This window comes from Buceros rhinoceros, unplaced genomic scaffold (genome assembly GCF_000710305.1).
Source record: "Buceros rhinoceros silvestris isolate BGI_N320 unplaced genomic scaffold, ASM71030v1 scaffold4699, whole genome shotgun sequence".
In the NCBI taxonomy this organism is placed as follows: Eukaryota; Metazoa; Chordata; class Aves; order Bucerotiformes; family Bucerotidae; genus Buceros; species Buceros rhinoceros.
This window is the reverse complement of record NW_010433126.1, coordinates 23,307-46,312: the sequence shown is the minus strand read 5'-3', so window position 1 is coordinate 46,312 and position 23,006 is coordinate 23,307. Positions and strand designations below refer to the sequence as shown.

The following is a 23,006-nucleotide window of genomic DNA, read 5'->3' as shown; positions in this document are numbered from 1 at the left end:
ATTCTTCCATTATCACATATCAGGATATTTTTAGATTAATAAAATAGTTTCTGCCTTTAATTTTTTTAACTCACAGAAAGCAACCAGAAGCTAGGCTTCCTAGACGACAGCACAAACTGAGGTCAAGAGTTTACAAAAACGCTTTTATCGTTTAATCACAGTAATCAATCATTGAAATTAGATCTGTAGACGTAGCACGAAAGGCTTCAGAGAAATAAACAGCTTGATCCAGAAGTGTTTAAAATCAATTAAACAAGGTTTTCATTTTAATTTGCTCTAATTTAAGAACTTTCAATTCCCCCACTATTTTAATTCTCTCCACTCTGTGACCCAGTTACACATTTTAAAAGGAAGTATTTCCTTAAGTCTCTCAGAAACAACGAATTATATTACTCTGAAAGTGACATTTCATAATGCAAAAAGTGTGATGACCATTCCCATCCGGAACTACGAAGAGTCTTTTCCATTACTTTTCTACAAGTACTGAAAATACACAGTGTTAACATGCAATGTATTTATTAATGTTTAGCTTACTTTTTTTTTGGCCAGACTTCCCCAGCTCTCTGAACTTCCCTTTCAGTAACTTGTCAAATCATCTGCCAGTACCTCCAGTCCTTATGCCTTACCGTGTCACTCACTTTGAAGTCAAGTTTCAAAATAACTTTAAGACGCACACAATTGAGTAAACGAACAATTCCAGAAGCAAGGATAACAAAGATACAAGTGTATCACAGTAATTCATTGCAACAATACACAGGTAACTTCCTGGGCTTTTAAAAGAATAACTATTTACAAACCATTTAAACCTTTTACATTGCCATAATTATACAGCAGCCAGGAGACAAGCTCCTAAGCACCTTAAAAGATAGAATAACCTCAAATAAATTTCTGAACTCCATGACTCTTCACAAAGTCCTTCTGAAGTGTACCTGCTATCAGGGTACACGCTAGAAGACAGCCTACAGTACAGCTCAAAACACAGGATCTGTGGGGCTGATGTAAACAGCTTTACAGTTTAGATGTGATGCTGTTTGTATGGGATAGGAAAGACGCTGGTCCTAGTCTGCTCTCTGGACTGTTTACAGTCTTCATTGAATGACTGCTGAACAGCAGACACAAACTAACAAGCCTGTGGAGTGAAACACTTGACATTCAGGGCCCAAGTGCTTTACCTTCGCCTATGCAAGTTCTGGGCCATAACAGCATCATCTCCTTTTCCCCTGCCGTGTCTGAATACAAACAGCTGCTGTTCTAGTTCTTTAAGACTCAGAGGTACAGAGCTCAGCTGCTCACGCTGCCTTGTCTCTGAGTCACATCGTGTAGGCTGAATACAAGCACATATCTTCAAACTGGGTCATTTTTATGTATGTGTCAGCATCTGAGACCTCTAACAAAACCGTCAGTGGGCGACTCATGTCTGGGCAACCGCTAGAGGATCTGAACTGACTTCAGCATCTAAATTCTGTCTATATACTGTCTTAAGCACCGAAGTGAGCTCCTCAGTTCTTTTCCTTACTGAGTATTAATTCAAACTATGAAGCTACACACAAGATCATCCAAAACTCCACAGAGGAAGCAGATAAATACACCAGTAATGGAGACTTATTTTGCCTTGTAATGCACGTAGTGCAAATATTTGTCATGGATCCCAGTAAGAAAGATGTTGAGACTCCATAAGGCATTGATTGAGTAACCTTTTGCAAGCGATGACACGAGGAAGAAAAAGGGGATAGCTTAGGTAATCTTACATCTCTCCCAGATGCTGGAAAACCCAAGCTGCGCAGCGTCAGCCAGACCTCTGGTTGGGAGATGGCATGCTGCGCATTTCCCGTCTGCAGGGGGCTTCGCTGGCATTACCATCGCTAGAGCTCTTAAGTTTTTCCTAAAAGTAAACAAGTCTATTCATCATTTTTACTGTCAAGCAAAATGTTGTTCACATGAAAACCTGCTGCTTCACTTCAAGGTAAAGACAAGGACATGCCAGTGGTATCATCACCAGGTGCCAAGTGAGAGCTGCCTGCAGGCTTCTCCGTTACAACTAGCTGGCTAAGTTTATCCTGCAGCCAAGTGGTATGTGCCAGAAAAGCACAGGTATGCACCTACTCAGGTCAACTGTTGTGTGGATCACTAACTCCTCAATGTACAATCATGTCCCTGTAAGCCCTCTCCCACCTAACACCAGATGGTAGCAATACAAAGTATTGGGAAAGCAAGTAATGAAGAAAAACAGGAAGAGAAAGACTACGTGGACACCTTTAATAGGAGAGGTTATAAGCTTTTTTTTTTGGGGGTGGCAGGGCTTGGTGGTAGTGGTGGCAGAGGGGAGTGTATTTATTTCAGCTAAACTTGAACAATATAAAAATCACTGGTTAAGTGTATCTCAAAAGGGGCAAAATACTATTGCATTTTTCAGTCACGTGGAGTGAACACTGATCGGTGAGAGCACACAACAGGTTCCCCAACTCTCAGCAGGCTGGTGTTACTAGCCAACACTGAAAGCTGAAGTCAGGATTTTACAGATGGTGATTTGGGAAAGGAAAAGGAGAGACTATCCGCTCCTGTGATCAAGGAGAATCACTGAAAATCGTACTTCATACTTCACTTCCTAGTGCAATTTCCTGCCAAGAGTCACCGTTTAAGCCTATGCAATTACGCATTCTGAACACATCACGTAAATGCATCTCTTTGAAAAGAGAAACATTTAGCAGAGACCAAGAGCCTTGTTCACATGATCAAATGAACAAGATGCACTAAAATTAGTAATTCATATGACTGATTATTGAACGTGCATTTGATATTCTTCATTTCGAGGTTTACACATACTCTTACCTTCCAGATGCGTTCTTCAGTATAGCAAGAGCATCTGGGTAGCCATCCATATTGTAATCTCCAATATGAAGCGTAATTGGAAATGAAGCTTCTGTGGAAGATTTGTCATGTCGATATGGCACAAAGCCCCAGAGTGTGTCTTTATTTCTGAAGTCCTGCAAGACTGGAATCCACTGTAAAATAATAATAAAAAAGAACAGCTAGGTAAGGAAAACCCTTTTATTTATTTAGACAACCTAATTCTATTTAGCACAGCCAATGTTCCTCCATCAGGATCCTGCATCAGCATTTTAAACTACTTTATAAAATTTCCAAAGAGGAAATAAGGATTATTTCCTAACTCTGTCACCAAATGAAAAAAATAATTTGAAGTTTTGTCTATGCACTAAATTATTCCAGAACAGAAAAAAAAAAATACGTAAGGATGTAAGAATAAATGACCCGTGTGTCAGAATGTTTTGGAACGTGTCCAGTGCATGAATATATTCAGGATCAACTTCACTGAAAGTCAGCCTTGACAGGAATCTGTACTAATCCTCAAGTGTAGGCAAGCCCAAAAAACATCAGGGCCTCGAGATCCTGGGCCCTTTTGTTTTCCTTGGAATTGCAAGCAACAGGCAGCATTAAAGCTGGAGGAGGGATGCACGCTTGTTAAATTTCTGGATCACATCAAATTGGGAGATACTACCACTGTGCTTCCGGAAGGATCACCATTCAGAGGTGACCTAGAAAGGCAGGAATAGGCAAACAGGGACCTCATAACAATTGTCAAAGACAATCCTGCACAGAGACGTAAACCCCTGAAACTACAGGCTGGAGACTGACCAGCTGGGTAGCAGCTCTCCTAAAAAAGCTGTGTGGGTCCTGGTGAACAGCAGGCTAAAGCCGAGTGTGACAGCTATGACAGCAAACCAGCATCCTGCTCTGTCACTGCTGCCTTGTGCTCCTGCTGATCAAGGAGAGTGGTTACTCCGCTTTACTTGGCACTTGTTGGTTCGCATCTGGATTCTGTGTCCTGTTTTGTGCCCCATGGTTCAAGAAAGATTTGTGGATATTGACTGTGTTTAGAGAGGGGTCACCAAGACAGGCAAGTGTTGAATATTTACTCGAGGGACAGACTGAGGACACTGGACTTGTTCAGCCTGGAGAACTGAAGATTTAGGGGAGACCTAATAGCAGCCTTCCAATAACTGCAAGTAGGTAACGGAGACGATGGAGCCAGGCTCTTTGCTGAGATACAGGGCAGAAGAACAAGAGACACTGGTCATAGGCTGATATGAGGGAAATTCCAGCTAGAGATAAACAAACAAATTACACTAGGAAAAAGGCCCTGAGAAGCTGCAGAATCTTAATCCTTGGGCATTTTCAAAGTTTGACTGGACAAGGCTCTAAACAATGTGGTCTGAATTCAGTGTTGCCCCTCCTTAAAGCAGGAGGCTGGATCTCCTAAGGTTCATTTCAGCTCGAATGGTTCTATTAGTCATGGATATGTAGAAGTTCAAGAGCTTCAGTTCTCCTCCCATCTTCCCCAGCAGCACCAGATACTAAACTATTTGATAAGAAATTAAGATTACAGTATCGAATTGAAAGTACAAAAGAAATGCAAAGTGTAATTTCTCCAGGACAAGAAATAGAATATATCTGCACAAACTTTCCACAAAGTGCTGCAGAAGTGCTAACCAAGAATTTATCTTAATTAAAATCAAACTCATTTCACAAGTTGGCATGAAGCTGAAGTACCAGGGTTAACATTTCAATGCTGCAGAAAAATTCAGTGTCATTTTTAAAGCCAGAAGTAATTTTATAAGTCAACTAACTGACAATGCCTTCAAAAGGACAGAAGGGTGCCAGCTTAAAGGATCACTATCAATCACCAACATCAAAAGCACTTAAGATCTGAAATGTCTCTCATCCGAGCCTTAGTTTAGCCATTTCAGGAACCAGAACAAGATCCCTGACAGCATCATTTCCAACTGTGAAGAAACTCCCTCGTTAATACAATCCAGTAATCAACAACTCCTGGCACATGGCAAATGCACGCGACACGTGGGCTGGTCCCTTGAGATTACATACACGTGCATGGAGAAGCCCCCAGATCCTTAAAAAAGTGCCCTAAGGTCAACTCTGGATATCACAGACGGCTTAAAAGCTGTAACAGTTCTGCCAGACACTGCATATACTTAGTGCGCGCCTGACTGTGGAAGTGATGACATCTGAACTGCAACGATGAGCTACACTCTTGATGAAAATGCAAAGTTGAAATTGAATGTACTTTGACCCTCGTGCCCCCCCCGCCCCCACATGCATATTTAGTTACTGTTAGCTGCTGAAGGTTTGAAAAAAATCTAAGAAACAAAGTAAGGAAAAGACTCTTAACCTGAGGGAAGTTTTTCTAAGACTTAGATTTCTTAGCACTTTGTGATGCAGAAGACAGATGAATCAATATTATTACCAAATAGTGTAATTTTGAAAGACACTGATTGAAATCAGAACCATGAAATAATATAATATACTTTTTACTTTACACGGTATCATTCACACAGTTATTGCAATGAAATCCAATTATATTCATCATACACTTTCTAAACTTCCCATGTATGGTAGCAGTATTTTAAAGAAACAAAATTAAAAATTAATTTTTATGCACAAATCCATATATTCTGTTTTTACTCGGAGTGATTCATAGAAAGCAATTTTACAGTCTAGCACCCTATGTAACTTACTCTGACAGGTGAAATTTGGAGTAATGCACACTTTTGGTGAAACTTATTCTGTACATTTCTATTATGAATGGCAGTATCGATAATGTAATGCAAGATTAATTGTTCATGAGCCTCAGGACATATGTTTCAGTACAGAAGTTAAAAGATGAAAATATGTTTGTCAATAATATAAAACTCCTACTTTTGTATTTGATAATCCAGAAAACTACTTTAAGCTTCATGTTTGCCATTCCAATTCAAATAGGAAAAAGACTAAAACTAATTCCTCCCCACCACCCCCCTCTCTAAGATAGAAATAGGTGGGTATAATGAGGACACAAAGCTATTTTTTGTTGTTTTCTGATAATATGGTTTCTGTTACCTAGCTCAGATGAAAAAATGGAATGAGTATCTAACGGAAAATTTAAATGAACACAAAAGTCAGTCAGGGAAATCAGAGTTACTTCTTCCCTTTCTGTTAAATTCCATTGCATAACACCACTAATATAATTACTTAAAATATTTATATAGATTTTTTTACTCCTTCAATTAATGATTTTGTAGGCTAAAATAAGAAAAATATCTTTAAGTGCTTGAGAATTTGTTTTCAAACTTTTCAAATATTTGCTTTTCAACAAGTAGAAAAAAGAAAGCTTTACTGCCCTGTGAAAGCATTTTGAAACCATTTTGAAAAAACTCTCGAGTATTTGAGAAAAGTTTAAAACTAATTGCACTCACCCCACTTAACTCAAAAAGGGCTCATTTCTTTCAGAGTTCTTCAGAGAAAGGTTACAAGAATCATCAAGCCCACAAACAAACTCTGAATCGAAGGGACTGAAATAATACTGTTTGCCACAGGAAAAAAATGAAAAATCACACTGAATACTTTGCAGAATTAAACAAAAGATCTGTTACCTCTCTATCGTAATATCTAGAGTTTCTACATTAAGCAGTACCAGGGATTTTAAAACATTTCTCAGGGAGAACTCAGTCCATCAGCTAGCAGATTAGTCTGTAGCTATTGCAGGTGAATTTCAACAAGTCTGAGTTGTTCTAACACCTGCCATCATCCGAAACCGCGTATGGGATTCTGCTTCAGTTCTGACAGCAATTCTTCTGTTGCTATGGAAACATCCACATTCTTTAAAAATTTTAGTAGGTCTGTACCTCCTTAAGTCACTCATATGTATTTTGTTGGCCTTTACTTTTGCCTCATCATCCAAAAGAACTTTTATCTGAGATATGTCTAATACTATAAGATTAATATATATCTAATACTATAAGATTAAATCATTAAATAAATTAAAACCTATGGTGAAAGATCATCCTTGATATAATTCTCATAGATCGGTTTGGCTTTCCAGTAGCCATCCAGCTGTGCCAAAGACATCATGAGAAAGACACTGTTGACTGACAGCCATCAAACAAGATCTTAGCAGAACAGCTCCAAAGCCTGACACCCCACTGCTGTTCTGCATTTTATTCCCAATGCATCGTACACTACCACAAAACTGTATTAACTGTTTATAATTTGGTTTCATCCAAAGTCACAGTAAACAAGCAGGAAGGACAGAACCAGGTCCAGTTACCATAGGCAAAATACATTCATCTAATTTGTGATCTTTCAGGTCTGAGATCAGTAAGTTTCTTTAAAAAAAATTCTGAAAACAAGAATTCTTCCCTACATTCTTAACTAAAAAAACCCCCAAAACAAGCTACACCCAACAAACCCCTAAACCCTACAGCAAAAACTCAACTGAGATAATGGATATATAGCATCTTCTGCTTTTTCAAGAATAGACTTGCAATCTCTCCCTGTAACTACCTACCTGTTCCGCGAGAGATACCGTCCCCTTGTTGAAACACATTCTGCACCACAAGGACTCATCATTATTTCCTCAAATTGTAAAGGGATTGAATAAACAAAAGGAATTTATCCCAGTCTGTTGCCACAAAGCTTTACTTTATAATTTCTCGTGAAGATTAACTTGTTTAGTCAAAGCTCAGAAGCTGGCTCATCTGATCTCACAATGACCAGATCCACTGAAACTAAAACATTTCACTTCCAAAAAGATCTGGGAAGTAACATGTTTGAATAGATTTCTACCTGAAGGAAACATACAACACATGGGAAAAACCGCAGACATATGAATGAGATACTGGTTTTTTCGCTGATTCAGAATGGAAAAGATGAAATGCTTCAGAAGAAAAAAGCTCCATCCACCTCTAGATAAGTCTAAGAGTGAAAGAAAAGAGTATTCTAGATAAAATCCTTTTAAAAGATTAGTCCAGAACAAGTCATTATTGCATACCATTTGATACTGTCATTTTTAATTAAAAAGTCAGTCTAGAAATATGGAGGGAAAATTGCTTTAAAGTTGCTTTTAGTACTTTTTTTTCTATCAGTATGAAAATCTGTTGGATTCTTCACTTTTTAAAATAAAGTGACGATATTTGGCTTCTAATTTTTAGCTCAAATGTTGGTAATTTTAAAATTTAAACTCTACAGCGAAATTGCTGAATTAAATGAGTATCAAAAGTGGTATGTTAAAAATCTGATGTACTTGTAATTAAATAGTTGACCTCTAACAAAAAAAAAGAAATAATGGAGGAACAGAAAAACTCTCTACATGCAATGTTACTTCAGAGCAGGTTACAATACAAGAATTTTGCTGAAGTAGAGTCTGTTATTATGCAAACTGACCACACCTTCCTCTGCCACTACTGCATCACTTCCTTCTAGAAACGTACCACGAACCGCAGATAATACCACCTTTCTTTAGCACACCGCCCAGTCGTCTGCTACTCTCAAGTTACCGCTTCATCTCTCAGTGTCATGTGCTATTGTGTGTGGTTGATTTTCCACAGTGAAATTACTTTTGTTAGAATACTTATCTCAAATCGACTTGAGCGGAAAAACTCAAATGTCTTTTACTTCTTATGTTAGCAAAAGAAAGAACTAAATTTAGAGCTTAAGTGCAGCTGTCTTCTGACCATAAGAGCACCCCAGCTACCCAACAGCAAAATGAAAGCAGCCCGCTGCAGCAATACACCCAGCGTAACATGTGTACCACATCAGTGTTCTCCCCCTCGACCAGAAAGCAAAGCAAGGATCAAGAACTGAGCATCCACTTGCTTTATACAAAGGCTGTGACCTCTAAATCAAACTATACTGTTACACCGTGTATCCAGCAACACCGTAAACCCTTGTGTCTACTCTATGTTCAAAGAGAATTAATGAAAAGAAACAAAACCACACACAGCCACAATTAGAAGGCTGAAGGAGCTACATTACCAAGCGCAGACTTAGTTACTCTTTTCTTACACTGATGGTATGTGCCATCCTGGTTATGCTTCCGTAAGTGACTGGTAGCTGTGTGCTTTCCTTTACAATACGGAGCGATTTTCTCACTAGCGGGAAAGTATGTCCTAGCCTCTGTTCTAGAAATGCCAATTCTTTACACAAGAAAATCTGCACTATAAACTTGGGCTACAAACTGACAAGCAGCACCTTATCCAAGTACGTGCTGTTCCTCAAGCACGCAGTACGTTCACCTATGAGTTCTGAAATACAGATCAGAGAAGGTACTACCACGAAAACATTCTACTTTCAAGTTGTCAGTGAAGGAATAATCAGTAATTCATAGCTTGGTTAGACACATGTATGGCATAGATTAAAAATTTCTGTAAGTAATCCTGAAGATACATTGCCTGAACAAGTCTTCATATATTGTTTGGAAATTTACTTAATAATAAGAGACAGTAGAAATAAGGAGTAAGAGGTGGCGGCTTGCCCAACTTGATATGTGTGAGTATATATATATATTTTATACATATATTTTTACTATAAAATAACTCCCTAAAAAGCTTATTTGAATTAATTAGATCTGTTTGCAACTCTTAACACAAACCTTGTTTTTCATCTCATGCTAGGGCAGTTATGTTGCTTAGAACAGTGTTTTGCAATCAAACAAGTGACTCATCAGAAAATCCGTAATTTTGAGTGGAATTATCCATTATATAGAACTCTAGCTATGCAACCTCTTCCACCAAATGCGTATTTTTTAAGAGAGGTAATAAATAAGTAAATAAAAGTCTCTTTTATGCAATAATTACAGGTGAGGAAGTTTCGTTTTTCTTTCCTGAAAAATCGTTCTCCTGTTTCACATTATGACAGAGAGCACAGTATTCTCCTTTGTCCTTGCAATTCCACACTCACAATACCTGATCCAGTCCCAGCTTCGTTAAGTAGATGGCACTTTTTTGACATGTTGTATCTTCACAGACTGGTAATAAATGTTCAGTTTGTCCATCTCCATCTGTCAAAGAGAAAAAAAGACTGTCAGCTTTGTATGTGCAAAATCAAAAACACTCTTTGCAAGAGATAAGCTGAGAGTAATTTCTTATATTTTTAAATGTGAAAAATTACATGAGATAAACGAGACCCGTTCAAAAATGTTTAACCTAATAATCTCATTTGAGTCTTTTGTTTGAAGATGGTCTTTGCTGATGTGTTTTCATCTTGACCCATAATATAGAAAAAGTTTTAAAATTTATTTCTGCTTATAATGTGATATATTTAGAAGAGTAAGTACTTCATAATTTACTCAGTCCTTGTGTTTAGTTGGGAAGAATATTACCTGTAATACAAATCCACCATCACAAGTCTACCATACAAACTTAAAATTAAAATAAAGAGAAATTAAATAAGTTGACTAACTGGCTAATAAATTCCAGGCTTACAGAATTAGGCAAATCTGATTAATTTAAAGGTTTTCAAAAGTGTTCTTCAAGTGCATTTAATCCATGTATTTCCAAAACCTTTAGGGAATAATAACCTTTTAATGTTTAAATGAGCAATGTCTATTTGCATCTAGAATTCTGACACACTGAGTATATATTGGAAAAAAGGCAAAAAAAAAAAAATCAGTTTACTACTCATCTACTCCTGGAAAAATCCCTGTGTTGACATTTTGACCTTACAGCCCTGACTAGCATATTCAGAAATTCATCTTTTCAAATTGCCCCCATACAGTTCTGAGGAGGTTGTTATTAATATTTTAAGTGGATTTTGTAAAGTTGCTTGCTGAAATCTCCTTACTTAATACACAAAAACTAGATCGCCTGCCAAAGTGACTGAATCCCGTATTAATTTCCCAGTGCACTACTGACAACAGCCTAAGTGTTCCATCATACTTACCCTCCCATAAGAAATTATTTCGCACCTGCTAAATTATCTATGAAGCTGAACCTCCTTCTAGTGTACGTGTGTGTGTATATGTACATATAAAATATCTGCGCATAATTAAGTTTTCTAGGTTGCTCTCTTATTACGTAAGGGAGTCAGGAGATGGAAAGCAGGGTTAAGGGGGAGGAGGCGTGATGAAAATATCAGACTTCCCCAAATATCTCCAAGTGATAAAGCCAATCACCTTTAGTGGCTTCCTACATTCCATCTGCCTCATGAATTATTTTCCCTCACCACTAAACCCCTCCCAAACCATCACGGCATCTCTGTTACTAAGGGTAGACGATTTAGGATGTCGAGTAGCCTAGGGGATAGACATCCAGTAAATTCACATTCAAAGAGATGGGAAAGGAAATTACCATAGCAACTACTGAATTTGACCAGTTTGAAATCCGTACCAACTTTTGAAGCTGTTTTTCTTCTGCATCATTCAAGAACAACATTTACAACATGATACTTGTTTTAATTTTTGCTTACATGAACTGGATTAAAATACTGTTTAGACTGCAAGCTTTTTCTAAACTTAAAATGAGAGAAACTGTTTAATTTGCAAATTATAAACCATGGAAATATTGAAGCGTTTGCTGGAACGGAATTAAGTTGCAGAGAGGTGTTTTGTAAATTTAAAGTTTATATTAAGCTCTAATCTTTTAATCACATTTCTACAGAAGTTTCAGTCTGAAGTAATTTTAGAAGATTTTCAATAATCACGAGGACAAAGAACCTTCAAATACTAACTCTTGTCTTGCTCTTTGCTAGAAAGGGACAAGGATGTTCTCATTTTACATTACGCTATGGAACAGAGGAGAATATAAAAATGTTCAATTCTATTTAAATAGTAAACCTCCATCTTATGCTGGTAACTCGGTTTGATAGTTTTGGTAATTAATGTTCAGTAATACTGCACTATATTGCCCAAAACAACCTGAGTAGCTTTGCAGAATAATGAAACTATAAGGAAGTAAGAAGGACAGAACTTTCACATAATTAGATATGAAGCCATCACCTTCAAAACGTCCAAGAAGAAAAACTTCCTCCCCCAAAACCAATCCTAAGCACAAAGCTAAAGCAGAATCTGCTTCACTATCCATTGCCATTTTAAACCGTCCTCATCTGTAATAACTAGAAATAAGTTTCCTGAATTTCTGAAGCTTTTTCAAAGGCAATACATGAAACCAACAAACTGATAGAGCAGCCTTTCCAGTTTTGAAAGAAAATAATTTGTTCGTAACCCTTAGGTGATTCCCACTTGAGGCACCCACTGAAATACCAACCTTTGGCACAACTCTACTGACCTTGAAGACCACACAAAAAACCCCAGCTGTTTCTCAGAGAAGAGCTCAATCTCACTAACTTACTTTGGACCTACAATGCTAACTCTTCTCTTCATGCTTGGTTTCCATCTCAATTTATATAAACATCACTAAATTGTAACTTCCAATTCCGAATTTAAATCCCTCCCCAAAGGAGAAGACAGAAATAAAAAAGTATCATTAGCACATTTGTTCTAGCACAGTTAGGTATTGATAGGTGACCAAACACGGACTGGTGACAACAGCTGGATGAACTCATCAGGCCGGCTGAAATAAGCTGCGCTAGTTTCAGGTTTTACAGGAATACAGTGCATAACATGTCTTCAATAACAGACTTCAGGCTAGGTCTACCTGGGACATCTGTTTCTGGAGGACCTCTGTAGTCATCACTCAGCTCCTAGGGACTACTAGTCTATCCTGTTACTGTAAGGATTTTAAACAATCTCAATCCAAATTGCTGGAAATCTCAAGAATATTCTTACTTGTAATTTCAATGTAATTTGTAGCACTAGATGTGGCTAACGATACTCTAGACTCCACGTGTCCTTTGCTAGCATTGCTGAACTTAAAGCATGTTTGACACAGATAAAAACTCAGCTGTTAGCTAGCAAGTTCTCACCACGTGTTTCTGGCTTGGCTGTGATACTGAAGAACTACGTGGTTAATAAAGACATTTATTAATACATGGTTAATAAAGACTAACTTTTATAGACAGTGGAAAATGCTAGAAAAAGAACAGTCCCACGTACTCATTAGCTGCAAATCTGTACTTATGTCAAAATAAGTAAAGACAAAATTAGCAGTCTTATTCCATCTAGGAATCATGTGAGAATCATTACTTACAACTGCCTGTTCATCATATTTCAAACAAAGGCGATGGATACAGCGCCTTCTTTCCAACATTTTGCCCATGACTGCAAAGTGTTGGCAATCCAATCCAGAACAAGAGTAACCCAAAAGACACAGATCGTGCAGATCACTGGGAGTACAGCTCATGCACAGAGGTCGTATGAGAAAAACTACTCGCAACTTAAGCTTTAACGTTCATCATGAATGCTCACACTTGCAGAAAAGATAGTCCAGTTTTTTTCCAATCTATTCTAAAAGTATATTTGAGTGGCAGAAAGCAGAAAAACACCTTGTAAATCAGATTATGTTGTTCTTAATTTATTAAAGAGTATCATATGTTCAAAATGCAATGCTAATGTATAGTAGCATAAGCACACAGGCTAAAACAAGTGCACAAATAGCAAACGGTATCTCACTGGTTACTCAGAGAGATTCACTGACCGTGAGGTCCTACAAACAAAACAAAGGTTTGTTTGAAAGCTGATTATCTTAAATTCATCTTCTGAAGTAATAAAATGGCTAGAATTGTCATTCGCTGCCTTTACGTGTTCAACGAGATGGTCATGACACAGGCAATTATAATAAATTACTAAGATAATTACTCATTATTAAAAAGAATCAGTGACAGGAGCTTTTAGAAAACATGAATCACAACTTCATAAAACAGATGCAAAGGCTTTTGCAAATGATTCAAAGGTCTGTGGATCGAATGAATTCTGGCTAAGCCTGTCTCTGTCTTTCCAAAGAATCCATACTGACACCTCCACTGCAAGAAAAGCATTTAAACAGTGTGCCTGGCAACTGCAGAAAGACGCTGCGAGGCTGCATCTGATCCAACAGCGCAGTCTTCTAGCTTACATGGAACGACTGTATTAAATGCATTAACTGGATTCCGAGCAGGAAAAGGAAATTAAATACAAAATGAGAACACCCCCCTGCACACTAAACAGGAAGTAGCACTGAAATTCCTGTTATAGTTTATGCTGGAAAATACTGGTTCTAACAGTCTTACACTGTTAAAGCAGAAACCACAAATCCTGACCGCACAGCTTGGAACTACCTAATGTCACACATTGAGAAAGCTCATATGCCATTAAACCTTCACTTGCTAACAAATGAAGGGGATAACACAAATTAAAGCAAGCCACTTGTGTGACTTCAATTTTAGGTGGAGAGTTCTTGTTATATTAACCACGAACACTGTCAAAGGAAAGCTCAGCCCTGAGGAGATTACGCTGTTCAGCAAAGCAAGTGGCGTGCACCCCGCCTCTCTGATTTTACTATTGGAAAGAAAGCAAAGTAATTCTTATTGTATGAGCCCCTTTGAAAAAAAAATGAATATGAAGGAACATTCCACCCCCCCCCTCCCCCGGAGATGTTAGCATTTGTCAGCAACATGTGGAAGAGCTTGGCAAAATAGAGATAACAGATTTCCCCCCTCAGAAATGGATGCTGCTTTGGAACTACATTTAAAACTAAGTGGACAAAAATATATCCCTGTATCCAAGTTATAATAAAGACCTAGAGACAGAGAAATAACAGCATTAGTGTTACATTTTGGCGAGAGCCAAGAATGCATATAAAGTTACTTAAGAGCACTGAGTAACACGTGTCATCTAAGGCTGTAACACCAGCCAGTGTCAGCACATCACAGCACACTCACAGGTGCCAGGACACGCTAAAACGTTCTAAAATATTTTGCTCTGGCAGAATGAGATAATTTAATCCCAACTATATCTTTATTATTTACCCTGTGCAAACTTGGGAAAAACAGGAATGGTATTAGAAAAAAAAATTTTTCTAGTACATTATTACAATTGTACCCAGCTACAATTTAGCAGAAAGGGGATGGGAAATGGTTCAGAATGCAGCATTTTAAACAGCAGAAGGAACAATTTAAAATGATGGTAAATTCTAAATGACTATGTGATAGGGGCAAATGGTAAGGATGAGACGCGCAGAACAATAAACTCCCCAAAGGGTCAAAGATGAATTTGAAAGAAGAATGAGGCCACGTTATTCAAAAGTTTCCTAGGTGGGCTTTACAGAGTTGCTTCCACTTATTGTCTGTCCAGTTCTCAGATGCGCACCATGACTGCAAAAATGACCAAAAGAAGTGACTGAGGCAGTCAGACAAGTTGCAGTCTGTGGAGCAACGTGAATCTACACTTTTGCTGTTTGGTTGATTGGTATGTGCGTGCGGATTTTGTTTGGTGTTTCTTAAAGAAACTGAAAAAGAGTAACACTCAGAGCTACGTCCTTAAAATCCAATACAGGTTCTTTTTCTAGGAAGAACTGTCAAAAATGATAGAGATCTAAGAGATAGGACCGATAGTAACTGAACAGCATTCCGCATTACCAGTTAACAAATAAGACAGATTTAGCTTCTAAATACACCTTCATGGACTCGAAACACAAGCAGCAATTAGCTTGGTATGCCTCTACTGTACTGCTGCTTCAGATGAATTGAAGTGCAGCTGTTACTAAAACAACTTCTTCCTTATCTAAAGTCACTCGCAATTCGTTATTACCACCAGCTTTTCTACCTTTTTCACCCAAACTGATCACAGTAATAACAGTTTTCCTCATACGCAGAGTGTTTTAAACAAAATCTTGTCTTCTTGCATCTTAAGGTTCTTACGGAATCCTTTTATTGACTGCAGGAGCACTAGTGTATTTTCACAATGCAGTCCTCAAAAGACAATTGCTTTATAAAGGGGTTATTTACTGAAACGCTTTAAAAGTCTTCCTTTGATTCATAGCTACTCCATCTGAGGACACAACATTCTGAAGAGAAGGAAAAAACATAAAGAAATTCAGATGCTAAAATAGATACACAAACCTAAAAGCTACGTAATTGAAATGCAACTGCAGGCAGAAAAGCAGTGCATTTTGGATATCATTAGCTACAGTATAATCAAAGTCTACTTCAAACAAAACTCTTTCAACAAAATGCATTTTGCACAGTGCAATGAATGGTGTTAAAAAACCCCAAAGGTTATATGCACTCTGTTATCCTGTTTAAACATAATTAACTGACAATAATGAGCTATAATCTCCTAAGAGAAAAATGATAATTTCTACCATATGTCAAGTATTAACATACATGAAACCATTCAATTACTTGGTAGGGAGAAGAACAGAGAAGATTGTTTTAGGGTTATTAGTCAGATAACCGGATTTTTAAATACCAGAAAAATTGGAGTTCAGGTTCCTAAGAGATTTGGATAGAACTTTAATAATCCCAATCCACACTTTGTCAAAAAGTAAGCAAGTTGGCATAGCAGGGGTAAACACAGACTGCCTAAATGAAGGAAAACCACACAGGTAAAGATTCAGCAGCAGCTAAGAGAACCAAAGGTGAGTAAAAGATAAAGAACTGAGGTGGAGTTGTGTAAACGCTACCTTGAGGAAGTAACTGCTGTGTTGTATTTACTTATGAGGACACTATCAACAGTACGATCAAGTTTGCTGGTTTTTATTCTCTTTGCATACAGGCTGCCACAAATTTCTTCGCCGAAATGACGCAGAACCAGTGAGTGATTAACAAAACTTGTACAGTTTAGATCAAATATCACGAAGGATGATTCATCAGTCTCCACTGAACCAATCATAGTTGAGTAGCAGTTATAACATTAATTTCCTGTAAAAATGAATTATGGACTGTATAAACAGCACTATAGTCTATGCTAATTCCTTGGTCACAGAAGCAATTGTCATATGGTCAAAGACATATTTCATTAATCTTCAAAGTAACAAGAAAATAGCAGGTTTGTGTGTCCAAAATGTGCTTCACATTTATCTTGTTACTAAAAAATCTCATCATTTACAGGGCATCCCAATGAAATCCTTCAATTTCTTTAACAAATACAAAATTTTTCCACTAATTTTAGTGATCATTATTAAAACTCTTTATAACTGCAATTATTTATCTATTCTAACCAACATCTATGGTTTCCTCTAAAGACAGTACAAGCAGATCTTACAAAAAGCCTCTGCTAGCTCACAGATAACAATGGAGAATTAATCATTTTTGCTATAGCAACCACTGCAGTGCAATTACCATCATGACACGAGAAGAATAGGAAAAGTAATAATGAAGAGCTCTTACTTGTTTGGAGCAATGTGTTGGCCAAATCAGTGCAGAATTCTCTAGTGGGCAGCTCTGCTCACCTTAATCAATTGAAATGCCATTTGTAACAAGTATGTCACAACGCATTTCTGATTTATTTTTAAAAGGGCAATACAAACTTGTCAATTGCTCCCTATCCGTTGGTCAGGTTAATGTACAAATGATAGCTATCGTGTAACAGAGGGGAGCGCTACTCATTTTAGAGGTTCCAATTTAGAAATGTCATCTAAGGTCTACTACATTACCATAAATAGGGATATATGTACGCACACACACCTGCCTTTGCAGATTTTTCCATTAAAATACACACACACACAGAGAAATGTAGTAGACCGTACAGATATGCATATATGTACACAAACACACATTTCTGTATCTTTTCTATGAAAAAATGTATCTTTATTATTTGAGTACTTCAGGAACGCTTGGTGCTAAGATTACTCTAGCATCTGTGACAGTTTCTCATGAGTCACCTAATTGCTGCTTTTTCCAACTCCACTTATCTAAACAATTCCTGCTTAATAGCTGTTGTTCAACCTCCTTCAATAAGACAGGAATCCCTACCCAAAATTAGTTGCCTTTGGAGTTTCTCAGTCAGGACCTTATTCACAGCCCCCCCCTTTTTATAAATGACAGGTAAAGGCCTATGGCTGGAAAGGTCCTTCAAATGAAACTTTTGGAAGCAGGAAATAGCGTTAGACAAAGACCTCTTTTGAAACAACGCTTGTTTTGCTAACACACAGGTGTGATCGGTAAATCAGATTCTTGGACTGCAGAAGTGCAGCGGTGTTCACATAGAAAGGTGGGTGTAAACTAGCAGGCGGCAGCACAAGTGACGCACTCCCAAGCTCACGTCTGGACCTGACATCATTCCAGAGTTAAGTAAATGAGAAGAGGCAGAGTGAAAGGACAGAAATATGGAATCATTTGAGACCTTTAGTGAACAGCAAGGCTGGCACATTAGCTCTGAGGTACAGAAAACGTCAAGAAAGGGGCTAGAAAATAGAGGGAGGCAACAGAAGATAAGGGTCCTCCAAAGGAAACTTTTGGAAGCAGGAAATAGTGTTCGACAAAGACCTCTTTTGAAACAACGCTTGTTTTGCTAACACACAGGTGTGATCGGTAAATCAGATTCTTGGACTGCAGAAGTGCAGCGGTGTTCACATAGAAAGGTGGGTGTAAACTAGCAGGCGGCAGCACAAGTGACGCACTCCCAAGCTCACGTCTGGACCTGACATCATTCCAGAGTTAAGTAAATGAGAAGAGGCAGAGTGAAAGGACAGAAATATGGAATCATTTGAGACCTTTAGTGAACAGCAAGGCTGGCACATTAGCTCTGAGGCACAGAAAATGTCAAGAAAGGGGCTAGAAAATAGAGGGAGGCAACAGAAGATAAAGTAACAGGCTTGTGACTGTATATTGAATGTGTTTGTAGTCAGAGCAGCTGTATCGCAGTGCCACCAGTGAAGGTGCCTGCAGTATGCATACAGCAGAGTGAGAGTGCTACGGTGTGTCCTGCTCAGCGCATCACATACAGTTTGGCAAAAGCTACCTAGGTGGAAGCTAGTGCAATCTTGTAACGCATCTCATTTTACATTTTCATCGTGCTATTTCGATTTGTGGTGCGATGAAAACTCTTTCAGGCCCCATCACAGATAGGCAAATTACTATTTCAAACTGCAAACCATCTCAAGGTGTAAGTATAAGTCAACTTCCTTTGACTTATAAACATCATTATTTCATCATTTTTGAAATGGAAAACTGGAAAAAGGAGATGTTCGACTCTGACAAACCATTTCTATTAAGGCATTTTCTTTAACTTCAGCTCACTACAAGCAGAATCGGAATGATAAATCCTTACTTTTTGAAGTATCTAAACATACGCAGACATAGCACAGTGGGTAAACGTAGTTACTCTGATACAGTGCTATTCTAGGAACGTGAGATTTTTACTTAACAGTTAAGACTAGTGCAGAACAAAAAAACCCCACTGGAATGAAAATGAACACGAGCAGATCCTCCTTTACATTAAAAGTTTGCCTCCTCCTACCATTACTGTATAGCTCTCTTACGCAGAACTGTTTTGCAGAAGGTAGGATATTATTCAACTTCCTTCAGACTGCATTTCATAAAGAGCATGGAGTTCAGAATTATATCCCTTTGTCACTCATAACATTGTTTTATTAACATTCACTTCAGCATTCTAACTGAACAAAGTTTTAGAGAAAATAACTGTTGTGTTGATTATTTTAAATTAATGCTGGGCAGATGAAAATAACTGATGCATTATTCCACTTTCTACCCACTGTTACAACAGAAGACTACTACAAAGTTGTACTAGTACTCAAATAGTAAGTTTGAAATCATATCTGTAAGTATTTCTGCAGTTGTCAAAACACACTTTGTTCCTCTATCAAGACACACACATACATTTACAGTAATCTTTTCACTTGCTTAGGAAAAGTAATGGGCAGAAAGACCATTAAGTCATTTCTCACCCTTCACCCTGGATGAACGTCTGTGACCTGGAATGAATCTGAGGATGGTGGTGTGTATGCAGCTGTTCCGGAAGAGGAAGCAAGACCCTCATACTGCAAGATCTGTGCCGTGTTCTCTCTTAGACTGAAATGGCTGAGATCTTTCAGAATAACCAGTTCCAGAAAGTCAGCTTCTGAAAAGCCAGCATCCTCTCCCACCGAGAGCTGCCTCCCCACTCACTGGGCTGTATATACTGTCCCATCACATTTATTCGCATGCATTTCTTAAGTCTTTCGCCCTTATTCATCCTTACTAGAAAGATTGCTCTGCTGTTGCCTCACACCAGTGCTTTGCCTAAGAATCCGATGAGCAGACTGACTGAATTAGCAGAGCAGGTCATTGAACAGCTGGTGGTGGAACTCCAGGAGAGCAGCCCCCAGCACTTAAGCCAGCTATACTGGCCATCACCTTTCATAACCTTGGCTGTACCAAACCCACGCCGTGCCCTGCACCGAGGTATCACTGCCCACTCAATTCAGTCACAGTTCCAGAGCTTTAATTTCAGCATTTGCGCAGTTCCACTTCTCTTTGCAAAGACATCCCGGGGTTTATTAAAATTATATTAGTTATGATAAATTTCTAGAATTATGATGTATCATTTGGGCTCATTAGCTACCTAACACAGAGATAAAATTCTTCTATATAAAGATCACTTTCCACATTGCCATGTTAAAAAAAAAAACCTAATACCCTCCCCTCCAGATTTCTGCTTAGTACTTAAGACACATTATTCAGAAAATCAGGCAGAAAATGGTTACAAAAATCCCATCACATTACATTTTTTTTAAACTGCAAAACTCATAGTATTCTATTCTTTCCTTCAGATATTATATACGTAAGTGTTTGTATTTGTAGAGAAAAGATTTTACGAAAACTTTTACAAATATTATAGAAAATGCATTAAAACATTTCACAGACAAAGCTAGGGCATTGTTCAGCTTCTATCTTATTTCATTTCCTATAGATGTGTAAACCATCCACAGTTACTAGATAAGGATCTAAGATAATTAACTATCCAGCACAGGCATCTTCTAGTTACAGGCCAGTGAAGAGCTTTGCTGCAAGCCTTAAGAATACTTCTCAACCGCAGCACAGAGCAAGAGAATCACACTCCGGGTCTAATACAGAATCTCACTTTTCATAGAAAAATTTGTCATTTTCTTTAAAACAGATTTTAAACCTAAATGATGCCACAAGGCTACCATTTGACAATGTTTAAAGACAGGTTCGGTCTCACAGTTAACAAGTGTGTTGTACAAATCTAGTACCGTAGTTCTTTATGAAGTTATTTAAATTCAATAGTGTCAGCAGAATCAGGCCTGCAGCACCACCCCTGCACATTTTAGTGTACAGAAAAAAGTATTTTTTGGACTACAAACCCAACATTTCCTGTTCTCTGTAACATAACACACACACTGATGAGCCACAATTGACTGAAAAAGTACATTCTAATAGAAAAATATAGGCTTTCAGTAGCTCTTGCAAAAATAGATTTACATATAAATTAGGATTTTCTTCTGTCCAAAAGCCTTCCAGAATTTTCAATTACAACCATTAAGTTTTTACCATGCTTCATCAATCTTTATTCAAGTCATTTTAATTCATTTACATTTTGGCTTTTAGTTTGTACAGGTGAAGAATTCATCATCATTTATTCGAATAATATCTTCTAAACAAGATTGTGGGGGAAAAAATCCTAACAAAATACGTCTGATGAAAGTAAGTTTGGCATTGCACCACCTCAAAGAGACAGTCCTTAAGGCACTTACAAGTAGGTACGCCTGATGCAGAGTGTACTGGGAGTTGAGTGGAATTTATTAATAATTATTCCCAGATATTTCAGGTTTTACAGTCAAATAGATAGCGCCTTAAAGAACAAAAATAAAAAACACCCAAAACTTTTAGAGCTAAATATCTTTATTTGTTCCCTGATTTAGAGTAACAAACCAAAATATGAAAAAAACCCACACAACAGTATAGTCTAGAAGACTAAAACTCACCAAAATCAGCAAACACAGACTGGCCAACAACTTCCACACCACTAGGGATTTTCTTAGTTTTTCCATCGTTAGAGAAGTTTCCATCCTATCAAACAGGACAAAGATAAAGAAAAACTGAATTGCAGACTAAGTGATAAAATTTGACTTCTGAACCAAAGAAATTACACATCGATAAGAACCTGCTTAAGTAGATAATAGACATCTCAGCTATGGAAAAAAACAGCACTCTTTGAAAATCAGGACCGAGATTTTGCATTTCAAATCCCTACTGGAATCTTATGAAAATCCAGTAACAATCAGATATAACACAGCAAAATATATGGACAGTTGTGAGGAACAGGTGGGGTTATTTCAGCAGCATAATCTAAATAATAATAAAGTGATTATGATACTATGGTGCATTTATGCATATTGACGTGATTTTAATACGGATAAAACCACTCCTGCACACCTATTAAAAATAGCTTCTGAATTTCCTTCCAACTAGGAAATTAGATGATTTTACATTAGGTCTGGTTTAGGTCTTGTTTTAATAATCGATTATTATAATCTAGGCCTGCAGAAGACAGTACTGCAGTATTTCCTCAGGAAGACTAAACAGGACTGCTGTTTCTCGTAGAACTGGACCAAACCCATTTCGAATGTGAAGTTTTTGCAGCCGATCAGGAGGACCCAAGGCCCGCTCTCCCAGTCGCTGCAGGCAGCCCGACTGAAGCGCCATACGCCCAAGCAGGGGTGAAGCCACCGAGACAAAACGACACCGTGCTGCGGCTCAGGGACAGTTACCCATCCTGCTTACTCACGGCGTACTCAGTCTGTAGACTTCAGTGCTGTTGGAGATGCAGCTCAGGAGACAGCATGTGGATGTTTCACTGTCTCTCTTTACTTTGCCATTTAAAATTTATGATGACTCAGATGAGAAAAAAATTAAAATTGATGCAGCAAATACTTTAAAAGCATTTAATGGTGCATCGATAAAGGGACTTAATTTATCTAGGTTTGTAGAGCAATTCAACAGCTTCTAATGGATCATTTAAGGTACTTTAACATATCTGTGGGTATACTTCACACGTATGACATTTTACTTGGCTGACTGAGTCCAAAGAACAGAATTCATTCTTTCTAAAGGTAAGCAAATCTATTAATACAAAATATATAATGTAGGATAATATTTAGAATATGAGTTTGGAAAATCCCAAATTTGTAAGAAAATTAAAATAACCTCACCTACAGGAGACAGGTCAAATGCCTTTTCTAGTCACTAACACCTCCGTCGAAGTCAAAACCTGGTCATAATTTTAAGTCTATATAAAAGCTAGAAATGCAGAATTCATGACCTCCTGCTTTAAAAAAATAAAGTGGCTAAAAAAAATTTCTTTACTTTTCCCCCAAAAA

The 23,006-nt window shown here is 37.8% G+C and overlaps 1 protein-coding gene across 1 annotated transcript in view; it reads right to left on the bottom strand.

The window, feature by feature from the left end:
* The window catches only part of ITFG1 (integrin alpha FG-GAP repeat containing 1), a gene marked incomplete at its 5' end in the record, with an annotated part of 73,351 nt that overhangs the window by 29,685 nt on the left and 20,660 nt on the right, over positions 1–23,006 (bottom strand). Inside the window, 3 exons of the mRNA XM_010143992.1 lie at positions 2,830–3,002; positions 9,756–9,850; positions 21,612–21,696. Coding sequence (XP_010142294.1) covers positions 2,830–3,002; positions 9,756–9,850; positions 21,612–21,696 — 353 coding nt within the window. The remainder of the gene's footprint in view (positions 1–2,829; positions 3,003–9,755; positions 9,851–21,611; positions 21,697–23,006) is intronic.